General features: G+C 46.0%; 1 protein-coding gene across 1 annotated transcript in view; it reads left to right on the forward strand.

Annotated features, from left to right (window-relative positions):
• Positions 1-24,041, forward strand: part of LOC146866707 (fish-egg lectin-like) — a 253,426-nt gene that overhangs the window by 76,923 nt on the left and 152,462 nt on the right. The window contains exon 2 of the mRNA XM_085600624.1: positions 21,924-22,163. Within this exon, the coding sequence (XP_085456750.1) occupies positions 21,924-22,163 (240 nt within the window). The remainder of the gene's footprint in view (positions 1-21,923; positions 22,164-24,041) is intronic.

The raw sequence follows: 24,041 nt of genomic DNA on the forward strand, positions 1-24,041 counted from the left end.
CTCCTCCAAATCAGAGATGCAGGTAGATGACCAACCCATCCAGTGGGCTTCTGTGGGAGAGGACTAGGTCCAATTCCCTGTGGGCATAAACTGGTGTTGTACTGGAGAAGAGTTTATAATAATAATAATTCTATTTGTAAAGCGCCCGGTTAGAACCAACCCAATCAGTGGGCTTCGGTGGTAGAGGACTAGGTCCTATTCACTGTGGGCATAAACTGGCGCTGCACTGGAGAAGAGTTTATAATCTTAATAATAATAATAACTCCATTTGTAAAGAGACTGTTACAACCAACGGTGGGTCCCCATGCTAGGCTAGAGACCTCCAGAGGAAGAGAAAAGAAAGACTATGCCTAGGCTAAGGGGAGAAGTGATGCTGAGAAGGACATGCAGATAATCCCAAATTAGGGTGAAATAGCCAAGTTGTTAGTCCCTTGCGAAATATGCTTTCAATAGGTTCGGCTCTCAGAGTCAGTGGCAAAGTGTTCCACTTTTTGGCACGAGATAGCCAAACGATCAGGCTCCCATCCTGTCTCTTTTGATTTTGGGCGCCATGACCAGGTGGGCTCCCGCAGGTCTCAGATAGCAGGCAGGAATGTAAGAGGTTATCATCGAGCAGAGGTAACTTGGGCCTTCATTCAACAGAATTCTGTGACAATAGCACATAGCTCTGTAGGTAATCCTCTTCTCCACTGGCAGCCAGTGAAGCGTAGACAGAGCTTTAGAAGTGGATGTTCTTCAGGCAAGGTTCAGGACCAATCGTGTGGCAGCATTTTGGATACGTTGCAGTTTACTGAGGCTTTTTTGGGAGACTCCTGAATGGAGAATGTTACCATAGTCTATCTGAGATGTTACTAGAGCGTGCACAAGGGTTTTTCTAGCCACAATGGGTAGTAGATCTAGGAGTTTTCTTAGGACTTTAAGATTCCCGAAGCATTTTCGGGCTACCTTCCTGATTTATCTTTCTTGGAATGTGTGGGGCTGACCACCAGACCCTTCTTGACCTTGTCCACACTGAGGATGGATGAATGATAGGGCATTCATCACCTACACCTTGACCTGCCCAGGACCAGAGGACAAGATGGTTCTCACTAGATGGATGGCAGAGGGTGGCTTATGTTTCTCTAAGTCCTTGTGCGAACAACATAGACTTAGATGAGGTGCATGTTGATGTAGCTAGGTGTGGGGGATAAAGCTTCTTCTTGCGAACGGCAATACCCTACTGGACCCTTATGGACCTCTAGACACCACTGGTAAGGGGCACACGTACTGGAAGGCCGCATGGGCACAGTACGAAGGAATACAATCTCACGCAGAAGAAGAGCACAAATGTACAGTGATTAATACTGGAATAAATAAATCAGCAAGTTGTATTCAAATTAAATACATCTCTTAAAAAGAAACATTCAAGCATATTAAAAAGCCATAAAATTACAATTAGCAAAGACGGCATAGGATCTGTTATTTCTAGCTACTGATGCAGTCTCCTAGACTTTAGTGAGAGACAAAGAAAGGATGCTACACAGTAGGAAACAAAATGGTCAGGCAGCATTTGTAGAAAATATAATCCTGGGCGGCATTGCCTGAATTTATATTTAGGGTAACAAACAATGGGGTGACCCTGTGTCCCTCAGAACCTGGGTATGTATAAGTAAACAAAGAATGGTTCTGTCGGGTTAAAGTAGGTTACTTTTCAAAGCACTTAATGTCATATATGTGTTAAAGTTTCAATTTATAGCATCAGTATCTCAAACGCCTGAACACAGAAAAACTTTAAAAATAAATAAAAAATCGTGACTCAAAATATTGTCTACTGTTTATATTTATCAGAATTAAATCATTCATATATATTCACATATGTAGTAGATCAAAGGTTGTCAACATACAGTGAAATAAGTACACGTAATTGGTGATCATGTGAAATATGTGCTCAGTGCTCAACGAATGTGCAATATATACAGAGTGATCAAAGTTTATGTACATGTGGGGGATAGGCCAGATAATTATGTAAAACCAATGGCTCGGTTAGCTAATAATGCTCCTTTCAATGTGCAGAGCCTTGGTCAATCTGGGCCTAGCATGGTCGTTGACGTTTCAACCCATAGTGTGCTCCATTAGGTAGTCACGCTGGGTCTTCATCAGGACAGGGCTGGGGGAGGGCAATGACAACCTATGAATTAAAGACAGGCGGGTGTTAGGCGTGTTTAGTTGATAGGTTGGTTTGAGATACCAATAGGAAGGCAGGGTGGACAACTCACCCAAGGTACACCAGATGAAGTGCTGGTTACGTTAGCATCAAATGCGGCCTAGCGGTAGAATCAAGGTGGGCCCGGGCGTTGAAATTCTATAGGGTAGAATGAAGTATGGTTCAGACCTTGTGTCTGGTGCCAGCGACTCTTCACAGTGTTAATAACGTACAACAACGGTAGGGGCGATCTGAAACCCGTGGGAACCAATCAAGAGTAATGCGATGCGTTAACTGTATTCAGGCAGCTGGCCACCAGTGCTGATGATATTTCCCATATGGTGCAGCGCGTGTCATGGTTAAAATGTTAAAAGAAGACGCGTCGGGTTGCGACATGTGAATATGCTGTTTAAAATATACACTAGCGCAATGGCATAGCACAAGCAGTGTACTTATTAGCGGTGCTGACAGTAGAAAGCGGACAGTGATGATTTGCCGCGACCGTGTACCCCAGGTCCCGTTGGTAAAACTAGACGCAACAGAAGGTGTGTAGGCACCGCAGCTGAGCAGGATTTCTAAAAATTGCCGCATGGTCTTAGTGGTGCCGGGTGAAAACATACGCGGTGCCTCTGCCAATGTGGGAAGTCATAGGCAGTGTTATTAAAACAGCACAGCCTGATGAAGACCCAGCGTGACTACCCAATGGAGCACACTATGGGTTGAAACGGCGACGACCACGCAAGGCCCAGATTGACCAAGGCTCTGCACATTGAAAGGAGCATTATTAGCTAACCGAGCCATTGGTTTTACATAATTATCTGGCCTATCCCCCACATGTACATAAACTTTGATCACTCTGTATATATTGTACACTCATTGAGCACTAAGCACATATGTCACATGATCACGATTTACGTGTACTTATTTCACTGTATGTTGACAACCTTTGATCTACTACATATGTGAATATATTTGAATGATTTAATTCTGATAACACATAAACAGTAGACAGTTATTTGAGTCACGTTTTTTATTTGTTCTTACAGTTTTTCTGTGTTCAGCCGTTTGAGATACTGATGCTATAAATTGAAACTTTAACACATATATGACATTAAGTGCTTTGAAAAGTAACGTACTTTAACCCAACAGAACCATTCTTTGTTTACTTTTGAATTTATATTTACGCATATTGGGGAGAATAAAAACGTTTGGGGTACACTGCATAAAAGTTGCAAAAAAAGAAAATGTGCAGGTTTGATTGAGGAGACACACCGTCCTATGGAGAGACTGGCAAGGCTTGAAGGCAAAAGGTTCCAGTGGGATCAACCAGCATACAGGGGATGAGGTTTAAACAAAACATTAATAATACAAATCGATGACGGGGATTTGTCACAGACGTCAATTAGGAGATTGACCCAGATTTTCTACATGTGACATGGGATTGCACTGCCCTGCGTTCCTATCGGGAGGGGGTCATGCTTACCCATGTTACCATACTGGAGTGTGCCCTGGACACCACTGTGGAGGCTTGCCTATTGGGACTATATCCAATACCGGCCCCCAAAAAAGTGGGAACAAATTTCATAGATCAGGCACTGGACTTGGCTAAAAGGAGAATTACCATGGCCTGGAAGTAGGGGATTTGGTCAGTGTTGGGGATCTGGGTGAGAGATGTATCACAATGGGCAACAGCGGAGGGGAGAGACCTAACTTGGGAAGATTCTCGAGGGAATACGACAGTGTCCCTTAGCAGGGCTGTGGTCCAAAATACTTAATGCCTGTGATTCCCCTGAGGGGCTATCACCTGGGAGCAGTGATGAACTCATGGTCTTAGAAATTGGGGAGGGTACAGACACCACACTCTAAAACAAAATCAAGTAAAGAACAGGAGAACCTGCCCCCAACCCATCTTCCCCCTCACCAATGGGTGCAGAATGAGACTCCAATCATAGACAGGGTGTTGACTATGGGGTCCCCTCGCCCCCCACACTCCTCATATGGATCAATGTCCCTTTTCAAAGCCCACACACCCCCTGCACTAGTTTTCAAAGTTTACACTGTTTGCAGTTTGTTAAATGGTTTACCTTCATAGATCCCTGCCCAGTGAGGCTAACATTCCCTACAAATAAAATTACATGAAGGATTGCAGAGGTGTCTACTCTGTACACATAAAAGGGGTACTCCTGGAAACATGCAAGACTCCTGAGACCGTTTAGATAATGTCAAATGATGATTGGCTTTATACCCCAAATTCTGTACTGATGACAAATGAACAATGAATGTAAACAATGTATGTTTTTTTTTCATGTGAGCACAAAAGATAGGCGTATTGTATAACACTGTGGAAATACTTGCTTGAACAAAGTAAAAGTTGAATGCCAATAATATATGTTAAAAAAAAAACAAGTAGGAGATTGACTCATCCCATTGGTGAGGGGGAAGATGGGTTGGGGGCAGGTTCTCCTGTTCTTTACTTGATTTTGTTTTAGAGTGTGGTGTCTGTACCCTCCCCAATTTCTAAGACCATGAGTTCATCACTGCTCCCAGGTGATAGCCCCTCAGGGGAATCACAGGCATTAAGTATTTTGGACCACAGCCCTGCTAAGGGACACTGTTGTATTCCCTCGAGAATCTTCCCAAGTTAGGTCTCTCCCCTCCGCTGTTGCCCGTAAGTTAGCACCGCATATTTGTTACAATAACTTTTATATCTTTCTCTGTCCATTTTAGTTAAAAACTGACTTTTGATCAGCTTTTTAGAGACAATCAAGCATTTGGCTTGGGTCTCAAACAGCGTTTGTAAACTCAAAGAAATGAGGGTATTTTTAACATAAAGGATCCACGGAATCTTATGTGCATAGTCGAGGTATAGGCAATCCTAATGATATGTTGTGTAAAATTAACGGATTCCCTTCTCCATACTGAATGCGATAGAAGGATTAGGGCTAGACGTGCCTGATCGGATAAATAAGGGACATCCAGCTCAAGATGACAACTGAAGTTAGAACAGCTTCTGGGCAGAGCTACTAATTTATTCAAAAAGGTGTCCTCTATTGTTTGGAGGTGGTCTCAGTTTGTATGACCCCACACCCCTGCTCGAATGCAGCTACAGAAATGAATTCAGACATATAGATCTTTTTGATTACATCTAATGGCTTCAAGCCCAGTTTTTTGATAAAGGATTATATGACGTTGATGCTTTTTTCCAGTAATAAGCTTCTGTTAGCTACCATATAAATCCAAGTGGCCATTCTGTTGAACAAGACCCCTAAATCCGAGAAATAGGAGCAGGTGTCTGTCTACACCACTTTCCAGCCTGCTATGTGAACAAACGGTAGTTTCTTTGTCTGGTGGCCAGTCAGTAGAATGAAAGATTTTGCCTCATTAACTTGTAGATCTAGGTTTTGCATAAATTTCACATACTCCTCTGAGTTTCTGAAGTGCAGTGCCAGTGCAGGTGACTGGCATCTCATCATCTGCATAGAGGAGTATGAGAATACTGACCTGGTTCACCACGGGCACATCTAAGGTGGGGTCTAACAGGTGTGCTTCCACGCAGTTCATTTAGATTGAAAAAAGAAAGGGAGCGAGAACGCATCCCTGTCTGACCCCCCTTTTAATGCGAAACCATCTGGTACACTCTGCCTGGTTTCCATATGGGACACAAGCTGTGGTTTGTAAAACCAGCTGTCTTATGAATAAGATTATTGCCTCATCAATGCCCATCTCCTCCATGATTTACCATGGATGGGGGTGGTAAACACATTCAAAGGCTGCCGATAGGTCCATAAAGGCCATGTAGACCTTTCCTTTTTTGGCTAAAGTATATTTGGCAATGAGCAGGCTCAGTTTAAGACATTGATCCAGTGACCCTTTCCCTTTCTTATCTGGATATTTTTCTGTGTAACCCATTCCTTTAATCTATTCAGTAGCACTCGGCCCATTTGTTTGCCTGTGCCCTCCAATAAAGAAATGGGCCTATAGTTTTTTGACACTGATTTGTCCCCTTATTTTATGGATAGGAATTATGATTGTCTTTGACCACGATTCTGGCGGCCCCACTCTAGTGATAGCATTACTAACATTGGTTAAAAAAGGTCCCCAAAGGTCTGGATTTTCAAAGACAAAAATCTATTGGAGCACCATTCCAGCCTTATTGCTGCTGCACTGCAGCAGGGCATATCTGACCTCAGTCAGATTAAATGTTAGGGTAGGTTTAGGAATTACCATTGCACCTCTCAGAGGATATATCCTACCCTCATGTGTAAGGCCAAATATTTTAAGAAAATGTTTCACCCAGGTATCTTCATCCACATAGGTGTCTAGGTTAGGGTCTGTGCTTTCTTTCAAAAAGGGGGGAAAAAGGGGGCATTCATTACAGTCCAACAATCCCTTGAATTATTTGTAATAGCCGCCTGATGAAGGCGTTCCCATGCCTCCTCCTTCAAAGTTTTCTGTCTAGCCTTCCGTGCATCTTTATATAAATGTTGGGAGAGCCTGACTTAGGCTTTATCTCTTGAGTTTGTTCTAATGGCTTTTTGGAGGTTAGTTGGTGTCTTAGTGCAAGCTGGATCAAACCAGCTAGGGTCTGAAGAGTTGCTGGCAGGGACGTGTTGCACCAAGTTAGTTTTCACTTTGTCCATAATTGTCTCATAGGCTGCCACCAAACTACCAGGGGCTATCTTCAGGTCGAGGCAAGTCATTACCTACTTTCGTCTGTTGGCGACAACCAAAGGGACAATTTTCTCCTTATCAATCTTACCTCATTTAGAAACTATCCCGTTCTTTATCACTATGCGGAGTTTTGAGAGTTGCCTCGTGTGCAAAGTATGTATTTCCTTCCATTTCATTTGACAGGATATGTCCACATGATCACTAAAGGTTGAGAAATGTGTTTTAATATCACTGAAAAGGGCTTTTTGGGATACGGAAACAACCAAGTGATCAATAGTAAAGCCCTGGGAATTGGTGTCAAATGTTTTGCCTAATCCGCCTGTGCTCATGTCGACTGAGTTAATGATTCCTTATAACGAGGAGTCTGTTGAGAATATTGCCATAAGCGTTATGACTATAGTAAGCAATTACTTCTCTTTCCTCATTAGTTAGGCACACACCGCTTTTGCCATACCACAACTGTGAGCGTTAAAATACCCCATACATAAGATGTTCGGGATGTTATTATGATCTTTGATAATTACTTGGATTGCCTTCTCGAGTGAGTCGGCGACCCTTGATATCTCGCCCATGAAGTTATTATTATAGTAATTAATCAGAAGCATATTGCCACCTCCAACTCCTTTGAACATCAATAGATGGTAATATGGGGAATCGTGAGAAACGAGGACTTTAAGTCTTAAGGTATTTCTCACCAGTGTCAAGATGCCCCTCTCGCTCACCCAGCTCTTGAAGGGAGCGCAGGAGTATAGAAAGAGTGAAATCTCTCTAAATGAATTGGTCCTGTTTCCCAGGATTCCTGTAAACATATTAGGTCATAGTAATATACTTGACCCATTCTTGATCACCCAATTTGGACCGTAACCTGCTATGTTCCAAGTAATTATTTTTATCCAATTGTTATCTACTTCAGTTATAGAAGGGTTCTTTGCGAGTTTTTCACCAACTCTTGAGAGAATTTGGGGCCGGCCTACCCGCCCCCTGGCCTCAAGTCCTTCCAATGCAGCAAACTAATTGCTAGTGTGTAAAGAGGGGGCTACTTGCATCTTGTGAGACTGATAAGGGAGGGAAAGGTGATGGTGCTCCTGAATCCCTGTTCCCTTACGTTTCGAGTTGGAGGTCTATAAAATAAACCTAATGGCAAAGCATAAATCTGTGTATCGGTAGAGGGATAATTACGGAGTGTATTCAACAGTTTTTGTACCATGAGATGGTTATTGAAATTAACCACTATGCAGTCCCCTCTTAGTGTTTTAGCAGAATTACCCCCTCATCCCACTCTTCTGGCCATGAGAAAATAAGTGGAGAGTTCAGGCCCCCCTTTGGCATGCTTATTCATCCAATGTAGGACTTTAAGCATTAGGTGTTTGGTAAACTATGTTCGTGTGCTCTTCAACTCTGGGGTATTGACCAAGATAGCCACATGAGGTTAAGCTGCTGGGGGGAGATCTAATCTTATATAAGGCTTTTGCCATTTAGCTCCCTCTCGACCTTCCTGTGAGCTGTGACACCCACCTTCAGGCCTTGCTGCTGGTCTAAATAGTTTAGAGGCCTCATACTTTTGGTTGGTAGAGTTTCCTGTAGGGCATGAGCGCGAATATGTGAAAGCGGGGGGGGGGGGACTTGGGGCAAGAAGGGATGTTGGCTATGCATAGGTGAAGGTGGTATTAATCTTGCGGAATTCGTTAGCAAAGGCTGAGAATTGGGATTATTGAAGCCTTCGATCCCTGTAGGGGCCCCGTGACCGCCCTCCTGTGAAGCTGTGACTCATGGGGCCTGAGCATAGCAGGACGCTGGAGTTTGGTTGGTTCGTTAGCCATATTCGGGGTAGGGTCCTGTGATAAAATCTCTCCCCCTTGGTTTCGTCTCCCTCGCGCAATGAATAAGGCTAAGTTTTCTTCTACTTTAGTTAATCTCTTAATGAGATGTTACAACAACTGGGCAAGGGCCTGTTCCATTCTGGCACATAAGGCCTCATGATCGGATGCAGTAACCAGGGTGGGGCCAAGGTTTGCGTGTATGTCTGGTCTTAATTTTGTATGAGCGGGTTTACTCTGCCCCCCCCTTTTCTTCTTAGTTGGAGGTTCCGTGGGGCAGTGAATTTCCCTCTCAGAGGCTACTGTGAGGTTAATGCATTTAGTTCGGGTGTTAATGGAATGGGGTAAGGGATTGGTTTTGCACAAGGATATTGTCACATGATTCGTAGGGTCCATTGTTTGAGGTGGAAGTCCTACCTCTCCTGTAGGCTATCTGCCTGCGTTCTGTGAGTTCAATCTCCTTCACCAGGGCATCTGCTGCTCTGGAGAGGAAGGAGTTCAGGGTGTTGATAGTCTCTCCACCTTGTTCACTAACTCTGGTTTTCTGTTTTCCTATGGTCTTGATGGGCTCTGCTGTAATGGCTCAGAGACCGACCAGGTTAGAAGAGGGGCCCAGCCTCTTCCGGGCTCAGAGAGGCGTGGACTGCGCTGCGGGTCAATGTTGCGCTTAAATGCATGTCTGGCGTTGTGGGGGGTGATGGAGATTGTAGTTACCCCACTGTGCATCACAGACTCCCTCGTGGGAAGCACGGCGTCTCCCCAGGTCAACACGCAAGTAGGCAAAGCGGCTACCCCTGCTGCAGGGCGGCTTCACGTTTAAATGCTCGTCTGGGGTCGTGGGGGGTGATGGGGATTGTAGTTCCCCCAGTGGTGCAGCAGAGACCCTCGTGGCAAGCACGGCTTCTCTCCAGGTCAACATGCAAGCAGGCAAAGCTGCTATGAATGGTCTTAGATGTTGGGCAATGCTTAATGGCTACGTCTTGGTATTTTACTGATTCTCCCGCACTTACCCCCCTGGAAAAGGATACCAGGAGAGCATACCTGCCGCCTCTGTGGAATTGGAAGGGAAGATCTTGTGCATGTCATCTGTATTTGCCCAAGTTTAATGAACATTAGACGTACACTACTTCGTCCAAGTTTTAAACAGAACGGCATTATGACTTGCAGGCCGGAAGTGAAGCTATGCTTTAACCCTATTGCAACCAAAGTTAACTGTCGACTTACAAAGTTCTTCGATACAGTGGAAAAGAGACTCATTTGTAAGTCTCAAAGTGTATAGTGACTGGCATAATTGCACTGGTTATGTGTACATCTTATTGCACAGGCACTTTATTTTGGCATGTTCGACTTGGTACATGGATTTGGCTAAATTTAACTGATTATGTTTACATCTTGTCACACTGGCACTTTAACTTGGCATAATTCTTGTCATATTAGGATCGAGACCTGGGTGTGGTCTTCCCCTCACACCCCATTATTAGTGAACCCTCTGTTAACGAACTGTACATCTTGGTGCTTCCGAACATGGTACCGTAATCAAAAAGATGGATGGATTTTATGTGTTTTAATGTAATCTTCTTACTTTAATTGTGAGTTTTAATTAACTGAACAATGCACTTATTACTAGATATTGGGTATTCATTGGTTTCTTAAGTAACACCTTTAGACCAAATATCTATTTTCTGACCTCCTCTATTAAGACTTATTACTGCTATTCCAGTGTCCTCTCTAGAATTGGGATTTAGAACAGATTTCTTTACATCTCATTGTGAAGTTTATGATAACCCACTATTTTAGACCTACAGTACTATGCAAATGTTTTCACAATTGCTCATTTTTGTAATGGGGTCCAAGGAGATTATCAAACATTGGTCATCGGTCCCTTCTTTTTGGAAGTGGGATGTGTGAGTGTACTATTTCCAGGGAATCACAAGGGCAGGACAACAGAAGTATTTGTGGATATAGTTGCCTGACTTGTTTTTCTCTTGTAAAACTGTGTGTTAGTTGGACAACATAAACATCAGGATTGTGCCAGACTGATTCGGTGCACATGCTCAGGATATGTTGGCTTATACTCCTACTAGATGACAGTGCGCCATCTGCAGCTCTAACCTTACAGGGTAACAAATGTATGTGCAACCTCAGAGCATGGCAGCCCTGATCCCCCAAGGAAATCATGGTAACAGCTCTAGAACCCTTTCATTTGGTTTCTTATGCATACGCAAAGAACTTCCCAAGAAATACTCAGCAAGGAATTTCAATATTTAATGAAGCATTGTGATCGTGTATAAAATACGTGCACTGCGATAAGCAATAGAATGAAACAGATTAGCGTGGTTAGCCTCACAAGAATAGTGAAAAAGATAAATAATTCCACCAATGTGCTCTAACAGTGAATATATGCTGGCATATAAGTACCTTGTTATATTATACTCCTACCTAGCGCTGCCTAACCTAGTTTTTCCTAAGGTGGGTAATCTGCCAAATCCCTGTTGGGTGATCTAACTCCCCATTACCTGTGGGTAAGTGTCATCAGGATGCCCATCTTGGTCACAAGCTGGACATCTCTCTCAGGGGTAAACAGGAATCAGCTAGGCTGGCATTCCACCATGCAGAAACCTTGCAGTGTCAGCGAAACGCTCCTCTACCCAACAAAGTGGGTATGCCGTTTATATATTAAACACCCCCCTTGCTGCCACGTTGAAACCCCAGTTCAGGCCGCTATTGTTTATTCTATTATGATAGCTCTGTCACCTCATGGACAAAAACAAGACAACAACATTTGCTCAGTGAACTTTATCCCTTGCACGAAATGTTCAAGGTGTTGTGATAGTATGCCTATAAAGGGGAAATGTAAGCAAATGCAGTTTCAGAAATTATTATCTTACACAGACATGTCATTGTGTAAAAGCAAAGGCAACTCAAGAAACATGAGTATGTAAAATAGTGGCATTTCTAACTGGGCCTATCCTGATCACGTGACTATGGGGCCGAGTCACAGAACTAATGAGATAAAATCCTAAACTTGCTACTTTTGGTATTCACAGAAGGCATTTAGTTGTAGTAAAGTTAGGACTCCTAACTTTACTACTACTAAACTGAGAAAAAATCCTAACTTTACGGCTTTCGGTATTCATAAAAGGCATTTAGTAGTAGTAAAGTTAGGAGTCCTAACTTTACTACTACTACATGCCTTCTTTGAATACCAAAAGTAATAAGTTTAGGATTTTATCTCAGATTAGTTCTGTGAATCGGCCCTAATGTGTGTACATTCACAGATCATATGCAGATGTTTACAATTATGCTGTGCTAATAGACTGGTTCATCTAGAAGTCCTCTGTTGTAAAGTGTGATGTTGGTGCAGAAACCCCATCTACAATGGGTGTTCTAGCTTCTTATAGGTAACTAATGTAAACACTTTGGGCCTCATTATGATGGCAGGTGGAGTTGTCTACGGCTAACATCTCTGTGGTTGTGGAACAGACCAACCTCTGGTCGGCGGTCCCGAAACCACAATTACGATGCAACCAAACTCCCATTTCACTATGGGAGCTTGTGCAGCAGTCAGAAACCGGCTGCAGCACATGCTCCCATAGAGAAATGGGAGTTTTAGTAAATCCCTGCATCGTGTGGCAGGCACCTCAACCACAACCATAGGCCGCGGAGGGAAGGGGGCCCTGCTAGGGGCCCCCAAAGTCGCTTTCCGACATCATAATTCCCGATGGTGCTTCTAACTGCCCGAAAGGCTCATTCAACCCATCGGAAGCCAGTCGGTTTGAACGGCCGGTTTACATTCCAACTGCCGACATTATAATTCGGTGGTTGGAATGTAAACCAATGATGAGTGGTCGGAGGCTTACCTACCAACATCGTAATAGGGCCTTTTTTTTTTTTTTTAAGGTTTCAAAAACCTTTATTCAGCCTGAACAATCAATACACAGCCCCATGCCTACAACCAACGAGTGTCCGGCAGCGTGGTATGAGAAATTGAAGGTAGTGGTGTACACAGCTGACCGCCTACAACCCGCCAGGGGCCGGCCACGTCACAGTAATCACCGATATGCAGTATGATAGACCAGTGGGGCTGCATAATTTTTTTTGTTGTTGTTTGTAACCTGTATTTGTCAATTGTTCCGTACAACATGTACAAGTTGTGTCAGAGTCACATCATTAAACCCACAGATGTCGGAGAAAAAAAGTGAGGGAGAACCCCAATCCCGCCACCCGCCAGCAACATCAGAGTGGAGCGCGCCAACTCCTGGAGATTCTGTCAATTAGCAAAGGAAGCGCGGGCATGCCGGAAAGGAGTGAGACTGAAGAACAACCCACACCCAGGCTAATCACAACTTCCGCCCGCTCAAGCCGATCGCCCCCAATGGAAGTAGTGTTGTGGAATCTGAACAAACAGTTATATGGAAGGAGTGCTACGACTGTGGATGCGACAACAGATATGTCGTAAGAGGACCCCAGATATCTACCGGTCTGGATGCGGTAGGCAGAAGCTCCGCATATCTGAGCAGCGTGTCCTGACATTGTACCATGTCTCTGATCCAGTCTTTAAATTTAGGAGCCCTGCCCCTCCCCCACCTGCAAGCTATTAATCTCTTCGCTATGAGAAAAGCAACTGTGGTAAACCTGCGGACCGGTCTTCTGACGGTTTTCGTGTAGCCCAAAAGTGCCTGCATTGGAGAGGGCGTCAATGGGGCGTCTATCATCTCCGAAATGCCAGAATATACCTGTCGCCAATAGTCGGCAATCTCCCGGCATCCCCAGGCCATGTGCAGAAAGTCCGCCGCTGGTGCGCGACAGCGCCAACAGAGATCATCCTCTCGGAGGCCCACCCTACACATGTGAGCTGGAGTACAGTAGAGCCTATGTAGGAACTTATAGTGAATGACCCTGAATCTACTACTGGAGGAGATCTGCTCGGTCTGTAAACAGCAAAAACTCCAGAGCTCGTCGTCAATGGGCTCACCCAACTCCACCTCCCATCTGGTGCGCGCTTTGCAAGGTTCTGAGTCCGGTGCAGTGCGTAGTGAGTGATATAGGTTAGAGACCGCATGTGCAGGAGTAGCAGCCTTGAGCAACTGATGTAGAGGGTCTAAAGTGGGTGGCTCATCAGGAAACCCCTCCGTCAGCGCACGAATACCACTGCGAAGCCGAATGTAAAGAAATGTGTCCATGGGAGTAGGTGTAAGGTCGGCTAACATGTGTGTCTGTGAACGAAAGCGTCCGTCCTGATAAAGATCTCCCCATGTCTTAATGTTGAGTTTGGCCATAAATTTCTTAAATAATTGTTCCTGCAGAATGGGTAATAGGGGGTGGTATGCTAAGGGAAGCAATGGAGAATACACCAATGTCGTGTGGGCTTTTTTCGCAATATACCGCCATGCTAGGACTGAGCTGGAAACCGTGGTATGGCATGCAACCCGTGTCTCTGGCGTACTAAATATGGCACCTTCCAATGGGATAGGATCCGCCAACCAATGTTCCACCGCTATCTGTGGCAGGAAAGGAGTGGGGTGGGACCAGTGATGAACGTAGTGGGCCTGAGCACTGTAATAGTAAAGTTCAAACTCTGGTAAATCAAAGCCACCCTGCGCGAATGGACGAGTCAAGATGTCCCAGCTCAGACGTGGCCACTTCCCTCCCCAAACCAGGCGAATAAGCTCAGAACGCAAATGTTTAAAAAAGGACTTGCCCGGATAATATGGGATATTTAGGAAGAGGTAAAGGAGCTTAGGAAGAACCACCATCTTAATGAGAGATGCGCGGCCTGCAAAGGAGAGAGGCAGCGTGATCCATCTGGTCCCGCAAGTTTGAATGTGGTCAAATGTGCGGCCATAATTCAGCCGCATCAATTCTTCCCGATCCCGAGAGAGAAGTATGCCCAGGTATCGGACCTCATCCGCGCACCACCTCAGAGGGTAATCAAGGTGGAACGGCTGAGCAGCTGTGGTGAGCGGAAAGATAGTGGATTTTCCCCAATTAATGTGAATACCAGACATGCCCGCAAAGCGAATGAATTCCCTCAAAATAGGGTTAAGGTTAGCAGCGGGGTCGCGGATGTAAAGCGTAATGTCATCCGCGTACAAGGATATAAGCACTTCCCGCTGAAGACAGCGTAGTGCCTTATCCCGGTGGTGCTGCCGGAGCCGGGCAGCCAGCGGTTCCATCGCTATGGCGAACAGCAATGGAGATAGGGGGCACCCCTGGCGAGTCCCCCTCGATATAGCAAAGGCCTCAGATATCCGACCGTTCACCCCCACACGAGCTACAGGTTGACGATAAAGGAGATCGATCCACTGCGTGAATCCTATTGGCATCCCCATATTTCGCAGGATACATTGGAGATAGTCCCATTCTAAAGAGTCAAAGGCCTTAGTGGCGTCTAGAAAGACCGCCAGCAGCGGCAAATCAGGGTCTACATTTTGCAATATTGAAAAAAGAGTCCAAAGGTTGTGGGAGGTAGTCCTGCCGGGGATGAATCCCGCCTGCTCCGACAGCACCAAGCCCCCTAATAGCAACTGCAGTCGATTAGCTAACACCTTGGTCAGAATTTTAGCATCACAGTTGATCAATGAGAGAGGACGATAAGAGTCGCAATATTGAGGTGGTTTTCCGGGTTTTAGTAAGGAGGTAATAAGAGCCTCCTGCATGGATGGGGGGAGTGTGCCGGACTCATGTGCCTCCATATAAACCTCTCGAAGCACTGGCGCCAGGATATCTACATAAGCCTTATAGAAGTCCATGGGCAGACCGTCCAGAGCAGGGGCCTTCCCAGGTGCCATCTGACTAATTGCGTCCCTAATTTCATCTAGGCCTATGGGCTCAGCTAAGAACTCCCTCTGATGATCTGAAAGCCATCCCAAGGTGAGTTCCCTCAGGTATTCATCCATGTCCAGTTCACCTACTCTAGTAGTGGAGTAGAGTGCAGAATAATGTGTAGTGAAGGCGGCCAAGAGTGAACTTGTGTCTCGCAGAGGTACCCCTCCGTCTCCCTCCAGCTCCAATACGAAATTGGAGCCGCGTGGGGGGCGAACCACTCCCGCCAGGAACCTACCGGGTCGCTCTCCCTCCCCGTAGGCCCTAGCCCTGAAGTATTTACCCCGGAAGTTGACCTCCCTTTCAGCGGTGGAAGTATACTCAGACAGCGCCTCTCGGTATTGCGCCTGTGCATCTGAGTTAGTGGCATAGTCTGGCCTAATTTCTAGTGTGTGCAGTGTGCTTTCCAATGTGTGTAATGTAGTGCGTAAGGCCCGCAATACGCCGGAGCTCTTAGAGATACAAATACCTCGGACTGTGACCTTTGGCGACTCCCACAAGGTGGCAACTCGCTCCACCGAACCCTTGTTATGTGAAAGGAAGTCTTCAATGTCTTGGCACAGTTCGGTACGGAAAAGTTCGTCGAGTAAAATGTTGGGTTGGAGTCGCCAGGAGGGTGGCCTCCCCATTATGTCCGGTAAGCGAAACTTGGCCATCACCGGGGAGTGGTCAGAGAACGTGTGGCCCACATGTTGTGCCGCAACCAGGGAGGGAGCCAATCCCCGAGACACCAAAATGTAGTCCAGTCTGGCCCATGTGGCGTGAGCCGTATTCCAATGCGTGCCCTCCGTCCGAGTCGGGTGTAAGTGACGCCAGGCATCTATCACTTCCTGAGTGTCACAAATGTCCCGTAGGTATCTGTGTGTGTTGGTGTAGTGTTGTGCAGAAGGGTTGGACCTATCCAAGGCAGGGTCAAGCAGAGCGTTGAAGTCTCCTCCCCATATGAGATGTGTCGATCCTACGTCCCTGATCTTGTTCCAGAGAGCAATGAAGCTGCTCGGGTCATCGCAATTAGGGCCATAGGAGCAGGCCAGGGTGATGGTTTCGATGCCTATCCTACCCCAAGCTATACAATACTGGCCCTCCCGGTCGGCTGCGTCGCCCAGGGGAGTATAGGGAACACTTCTTTTTATCAGAATAGCAGTGCCTCTCGCATAGGACGAGTATGGCGCAAATATCGAGTGCGCTGCCCATCTGGTGGCAAAGGCGCCTCTGCGATGGGGATCCATATGGGTCTCCTGCAAGAATACGACTTGGACATTTAGTCTGTCCAACGCACCCAAGATTTGACTCCGCTTCCTCAGATCACCCAGTCCTCTAACATTCCAGGTAATAGCGGAGAGCAGTCCCCCCACACTAATATCAAGGTTTGCGGCGTGACTCATGTCTGCAGATAGGGGAATAATAGGTCAAGGAGCGCACTGTGCAACACCTTCCCTGGTGCCGCTGTATATTCCAGGTGTCAGACGGTGTAGCAACACTATGCATTTTGACAGTATCCATACTAAATTCAAACAAAATAGAAACAACCCCTTGAAAACCACCCCACCCACCCACTCCGACATCCCAAACATGTCGGGCATCTCCCCCACCCCATACAAACCCATAATGCCAAGTCATTACCCTGTTGGGGAACACCCAATTGGGGGACACAAGGGGTCCAGACCCGCCATCCAACTCCCCCGATATTACACCCGCTGTCCGCTGGAGTCAGTAGCCAGCGAAAGGCGCGGGAGGGGGAGGTAGGTGCCAGGGCGAAGTCATACTAAACAACATCAAGGAAACCCTGAGAGCAGCAGAGCCCAACGAGTGGTAGCTCATCATTACCAGGCCAGGGCACAGAGCAGAATACGTAGCAAGCGTTAGGGCCTTTCGTAAGGTGAGAGCAAGGCAAGGCTATACCATAATAGTATCATGAGGAACAGGAGTAGCAGCTATGAAGTCCCCAATCAGTCAAGAGCAGAAGTGGGCGAGCGGGAGCCGGCTCTCTCCGACGGGGGCCGGGCAGCCTCATGGGGTCGCTTATGGTCCTTTAGAAAGAGCTCCACCTGAGATGGGTCCTGAAATATGTGAGGCTTGCCATGGTGGACCACCCGTAGGCGAGCCGGGTACAACATGGAGTATTGAATCCCACTTTGAATCAATCGTTTCTTGACCGACCCAAATTTACGGCGCGCATCCTGCACCGACTGTGTGAAGTCAGGAAAGAAGGAGAGCGTGGTGTTTTCAAAATGGACAGGCTGCTTCTCCCGGGCGAGGCGAAGTAGAGTATCGCGATCTCTATAATTCAGAAAGCGGATGACGACAGGTCTCGGGGGGGCTCCGGGTACGGGGCGAGGGCCCAGGGTGCGATGGGCTCGTTCTACTACCAGCTGTGGAGAGAAGGCATCCACGCCAAAAAGGTCAGACAGAAGCTTTTCAATGAAGAGTTCCATTTTGCCCATGGAAGTAGACTCTGCCAGACCAATAAGGCGTACGTTATTGCGGCGCGATCGCGCTTCTAAGTCTTCGTTCTTGTCGGCGATCACCTTCAGCAATCTCTCCATCTGTGACACTTTGGTTGCAGTGGCCGACGCCCCATCCTCCAGCCCAGAAATCCGCTGCTCCGATTCCTTAACTCGTTCCTCTTGTTGGTCAAGTCTATGCACTACAGAGTCTAGACGTCGAGACATGCCGTCAATCTTCGAGTCAATTGAGGTGAGGCTAGTTTGCATGTTAAGTAGGAGCGCCTTAAAGTCCACTTCTTCAGCTTCCCCTCCATCAGAATCGCCGTCTCCCGGCGGCGGGGCACGAGTTTTTTTCTTTTGGGTCTCAAAGGGGAGCCGGGATTGCTTAGTGTCTGTCTTCCCCATTATGGCAGAGTATAAGAGGCGGACTACCACGTAGGAACACCAGTATGGAGTGCTCCCACCGGGGCAGCCAGGGCCTTGGCGTGTGTTGTGATAGGGAACCAGGTCCGGGCCTCTGATCAACCGCCACGGACGTCTCTCCTCGTTATCGACAGAGTGGAGGGCCCTAAACAATCGGGGAGGGGGAGCCGCTCCCAGCAAAGCGCCAAAAACAATGTCTTCTCCTAAAGCGAGATCTCGATTCGCGGCAGCAGCCCCGTCAACGATCACTCCACGAGGCCAGAAGGAGCCCAGCGACTATGGTCCGTCCAACTCAGCGGGAGGAGCCACCCCCGTCAGTCCCGTGTGTCCCAAACCTCTGAGTGCGCCGTGTTTTGTGATGGCAGCGCGGGGGGGCCAACAAAGTTCCTCTCCCTGGGCCCCCAGTAACACTCAGGAGGCTAGCTGATGCCGGCGGGGCCCTTCCTCCGCGGGGTCGCCTCTCCTGTCAGATCCCTATCGGGCCGGGCGTGGTGTGGCACAAGTGGCGGGTATCTCCCCGCTATGCACCGGGGGGGGGGTGCAGGCAACCAGAAATCCACACCTCCCGTTCCCCCAGGAGCCGCTCAGGGCAGGAAACGCGCCTCCTTCCCGGCCTCAGAGGCTGAAGTTGGCCATATCGCGGCAGTCCCGCGGCTTAAAGCCTCCAGTGTCACCCCAGCCCGCCTCTGCCTTACCGGCACTCCGGTTGGTCTGCAGCAGCCGTAGGAGGTCTCGATGCGTGCGCAGGTCGCCGTCCGTCCACTCCGACATCGGCCGTATCTCGCGGCCTGCCGCCCACGTCCAAGCCGCGTTGTCGCGTGCACCCGCACGCCGGCTCCCTCGCGCCGGAGGGGTTTCAGCTGCGTCCGCGGGAGACAACAGCGACTATAGCTTCGGAGCCACCGGACAGAATGGCCCAAGATTCGCCACCGGTGTGTTCTGGCCCCAGCCCAACAATCGACGCCGGTTAAATGTGTGTTTCCAGGATGCAGGATGGGCTGATGGAGCAATGAAGCGCCCGGCTGGTGAGAGCCTCACGGATGTGCGGCCATGTCGGTCTGGCGCCCTCTAGCGCCCCCCGTAATAGGGCCTTTTATAGTTAAACCATATTTCCTCCAGATTTCATCTAGCACTTTGAATGAAATGTCGCCCTCCCCTAGTAGTTCTGTGTTGTTACATGTTTTGCATGTTCTGTCTTTATTTGCAGTGTAAAAACGTTATGCTTCCCAACTGGTTTGCCCTTAAGGCTACATAACACAAGTGCAATACCGCCCGAACTTGGGTGTCTGTATCTGATCAATGGTTTGCGACTGCAAATGCGATCACACACCGTTGAAACATACCTCATTTTGGTAGATTTGTTTTGAAGAATTGCACATAATATGGGTTCTAATGTCAATGAGAAAAGCAAGGTGACTATGAACACAACTGTCTAGTTCCATGAAGGAAGAGGAGATATGCATTGTATTTACTGTCTTGTATCAGACCATCACGTTATGAATGAAGCCTTCCCGTAAGCCAGGCCACTCCACTGCTTATCCACATAACTGTGCTGAATTCCTTTTCATCTTCAAAAGATGTTAATCACACCACTCCATTGCATTCCCAATTAAATATCAGAATTATCTAATATTATCACATGATAGGCGTCGCTGGACAAATCCAACATGTACGACTTACATTGTGAAGTCATTAGCAGCTAGGCTCTCAAGTTTTAATGAGTAGCTCATCCAGTCCGTGTTTGTTTGCTTTAAGTTCAGAGACTTGTAGTTCCGAATTTATAATGATATGTACAAGACTACAAGTCCCAAAATGCAAAAATAGAATCTTAACTGGAAGAACTACTCGCAAGACCTGGGAAATGTAATAGTTCTGAAATAATAATGCCTTCTGAGAATATTACAGTCACAACAATAAGCATAAAGAAGCAGCACAGACTCCTTCATGCTCTTTTTGTCTCTTTTTGTCCACCTACACTACCCACCGGCGTAACGAAACTTGAGGGGGCTGAAAAACATCCTTCTCAAAGTTGACTCTGGGCTGAGCAGGCCACATTGCCCCACACTTGCTTCCCTGCTCAAACCAAAATGGCCCCATTGCAATTGAAGTACGTTGCCAGAAATATCATAAAACTGTTCCTTGGAGCCAGGGGCGCGATGGTGGGGGAGCTGGAAACCATACTCAGCATGACAGAAAAAGAGAAAACTCCTTTCAAAATATCTAGAATTGAAGATTCTCCGGTTCCAGGCAAAAATCCAGGTCGACGACCAAATTCAAGTTAGTTTAATTAATTCAAATTCTGAAACATTAATATACTCCAATCAAAGCATTATGGTGTAGAACTACAAAGTAAACAGAATGAAGTTGAATCTCCGGAACCGATTTAGGTGGTACAACAAGAAGAAAACAACTAATTAGATCACTAAAACATACGTTATCAAAAGACAAAAATGCACTTTAGATTGCATCAAGTTACGTTTAAAAGCCCTACAAATCTCTAATTATCCTTACACCACCTCAAATGGGATTCCTAATCTGAAGTAAATTTAGCAAAGGTGGTGAAGAAAGGTGTCAGCCGTTAGAGCCTTCCTAAGAAGTAACTCCAACCAGAGTCAAGTAGCCTATAGTCTCTAACCTTAGGATGAGGTCTATACCTCAAGGAGCCCTAAAGTAGAGTGTCAGCTGTCCCTAACTACATCACAACATAAGCAATCTCTGAATTAAGTCACCTCCCATCGCGCCACTGGTACATTTTCATTTCCAGCACCCTACAGCTACCTTTCTCTGCCACCATGTTCACACGCTCAGATATTTCGTACGTCCTTTGTGCCAGCTCCTTCTCCCACGAGAAAACGTCCTACATTCGTTATCGCATTTCTTCTTCTCAGGCCTCTCTATCTACTAGGATAATACATTTTTTTCATAACTAATGAAGCCTTGTCCACCTCCAGTGGAACACAAGAAACATGCAACATTCCACAACAAACGCAAAATAGGATTTTAAACGTTAGCTGGAACATACATTAGGAAAGCATTTTAGGCCTACAGTTAGGCTAAATTAACAACGCACAGATTACATTAAGTGCGCACTTCTAAAGGTAGGTAAACTATCCATTCAACAATTTTAAAAGAAGTCCCGTAAACATCAGCGTCATGAGCATTAAATGTAAACAAATTGGCATAACAAGGTTATTCCCTCAGTTAAATGTTAAGGCACAATCCTGTCAGTTACAAGTCTAAGGGACACATGATTTGTGTTATTCATGAGGATACTCGAAACATCGCGTATTCTTTTTTTTCTTCTCATAATTCAGTCACACAGAATATATGTGAGTGCAGACTACCAGTGATTATAACGCACTCCTAAATGTTACTTCAAAAAGGACCCAAAGTACTCTCCTCCAATGGTCATCCTTGCAACTTATTTGAACATTAAACTGACTAAAATATGTTTCACAAAAAATCGAGGGTAAATTAAATTGAATGCAAAAATGTTCCAATAAAATCACCAGCATTGACCTTGTATAAAACTATTGTCTCTTGAACTCTCAACTTTAGGTCAGACTATTCAACTGGAATGTGATCAGGTTTCCGGATCACTGAAGCAAATCGATGCCGGCAACGGGCAGGTGTTCGGAGTGAATGCATACGACAACATTTATACCCTCTACAGTAGCGGTTGGACACAGATCCCCGGTGCTCTCAAGCACGTCACAGTGGGGGCTGCTGGAGTCTGGGGCGTGAACAGAAACAACAACATCTACAAACGAGTGGGCGGAGCCTGGGTCCAGGCTAATGGTAGGTGTAAGACAAGGTTACTGCTTGTGAATGAATAAATACATTAATGTGGGTGAGTGCCTCGTATATCCCTGTAACCTGCAAAGCCTCAACAAACTTCCTTGCATGAAGGAGAGGGTGCAGAGAGCAGTAAGAAAAGGTAAGTTTATCCTGACCTTTTATGCAAGAAAGGTTCTGAAACCTTATTATTGAAGGCAGTGAGATCTGAGCAGAAAGCAGAGGATAGTATGAGCACAGTCTGTAGTTCCTAATGCAAGGCTCCTTGTTTGAACAACAATAGGTTCTAAATATTGGTGTCTACCCTTTGTCTTATGTTCGGTTACGGATGTCACAAAATCACCAGTATTGCGTGCGAAGACACGAGTATGTTAGTAATTATGCAGTAATGTTGTCCATTGGGTCAAAGGGGTGCAGCACAGACCACAAATACGCTCTTTATGTGTGAAAATGGCCGCTTTATTGAAGACAGGTGCACATCATAAAAGTAAAGCTAAGCCTTTGCCTTACGAAACTGAGGCTCACTATACATTCATTCACCTACTTTCACTTCCTCCTACCTCCCCTAATGTTCCCACCTCTTTTGCATAATTTTCTTGCAACTGTTTGACTCCTACTCTTTCTGTAACTGTTGATCTTTAACTCCTGTAACCTTTACCGCTTCTATTAACATCTATCTATCTTGGGGTCAGATGTATCAACATTGAATTTTTCGAGTCCATAATAGCAAATTTTACTGATTCGCTATTATGGAAGCGCAAATTGCGATTCCTACATATTCCTTAATAGCGAATCACAAAATGCCTTCCCATTCATTCCTATGGGCCTTAATGAATGGGAAGACATTCGCAATTTGCGATTACCAAATTGGTAATCGCAAATTGTGAATGCAAGTACAAGGGTGATAGGGGGCCAAAAGGTCACCCTGATGCACACCCAAAAAAGGTACGTGTGCACATGCGGCGAACATACATGTTCTAAGGGTATGTGTGTGTGCCACATGGCACGTGGAAAAATGCAAAAATGTGAATTTTTCCAGGAATTTGAAAATTACGTGATTTGCGATTCTTAAAGCAAGGTTGCAATTTTTAACTGCTTCCAGCATTGCATTTAGGGAATCGCAAATTCTATTCCCTAAATGCATTCGCAAAATAGCTAATCACTAAAACAGTGACTCTTTTGCGAGTGCCTTTTGGGATGATATATCCCAAAAGACTTTTAACCGTTTGCAAACGGGCCGATTGTGCAAATCGACCCCTTTGCAAACGGTAAACGGCTTGATACATCTGGCCCTAAGTATCTTATATCTTAACTTCTCATTTGTTGCTTTCTCCCGGTGTAACTTGCTCACAACCTAATTGTAGCAATGAATCACAGAGAAGGTAAGTTTTTGTGCTCTTTATTATCAAAGAAAGAAGATGCACCCTCAGTTTGCTGGTGCCAGAAACTCTCCCTCAAGCACACCTTGTCAACATTCCAAGGCTGCCTTCATGTAAAGATTCTACAGATGTACCAAAGGAATGTGGGGGTGGGGCTGGAAGCAATGTACCAAGGGGGAAAGATATAACACTTCTTCCTCCCTGAAGGAAAAAAAGAAGGGTGGAGAAGAGAGCAGACAAAAGAAAGGTGAGAGAGAGAGAGAGAGACCGAAAGAGATAAAAAAAATAATAAGGAGCGGAAGAGGATGGAAAAGAACTGGCAGACAGCAAGGGGAGAGAGGACAGGAGGAAGGGATGAAATAAAGAAAGTGGAATGAAAAAAACCTGAACAGAATAAACTTTACAACATTAAGTCTTGCACAGAAGACTCAAATACATATCCAGTTAACAGTGATGTCCTTACTCACACAATTCTGTAATCTTTGTGCCAACCTGGAGAGTT

Source organism: Triturus cristatus, chromosome 1_2, assembly GCF_964204655.1.
Source record: "Triturus cristatus chromosome 1_2, aTriCri1.1, whole genome shotgun sequence".
Taxonomy (NCBI): domain Eukaryota; kingdom Metazoa; phylum Chordata; class Amphibia; order Caudata; family Salamandridae; genus Triturus; species Triturus cristatus.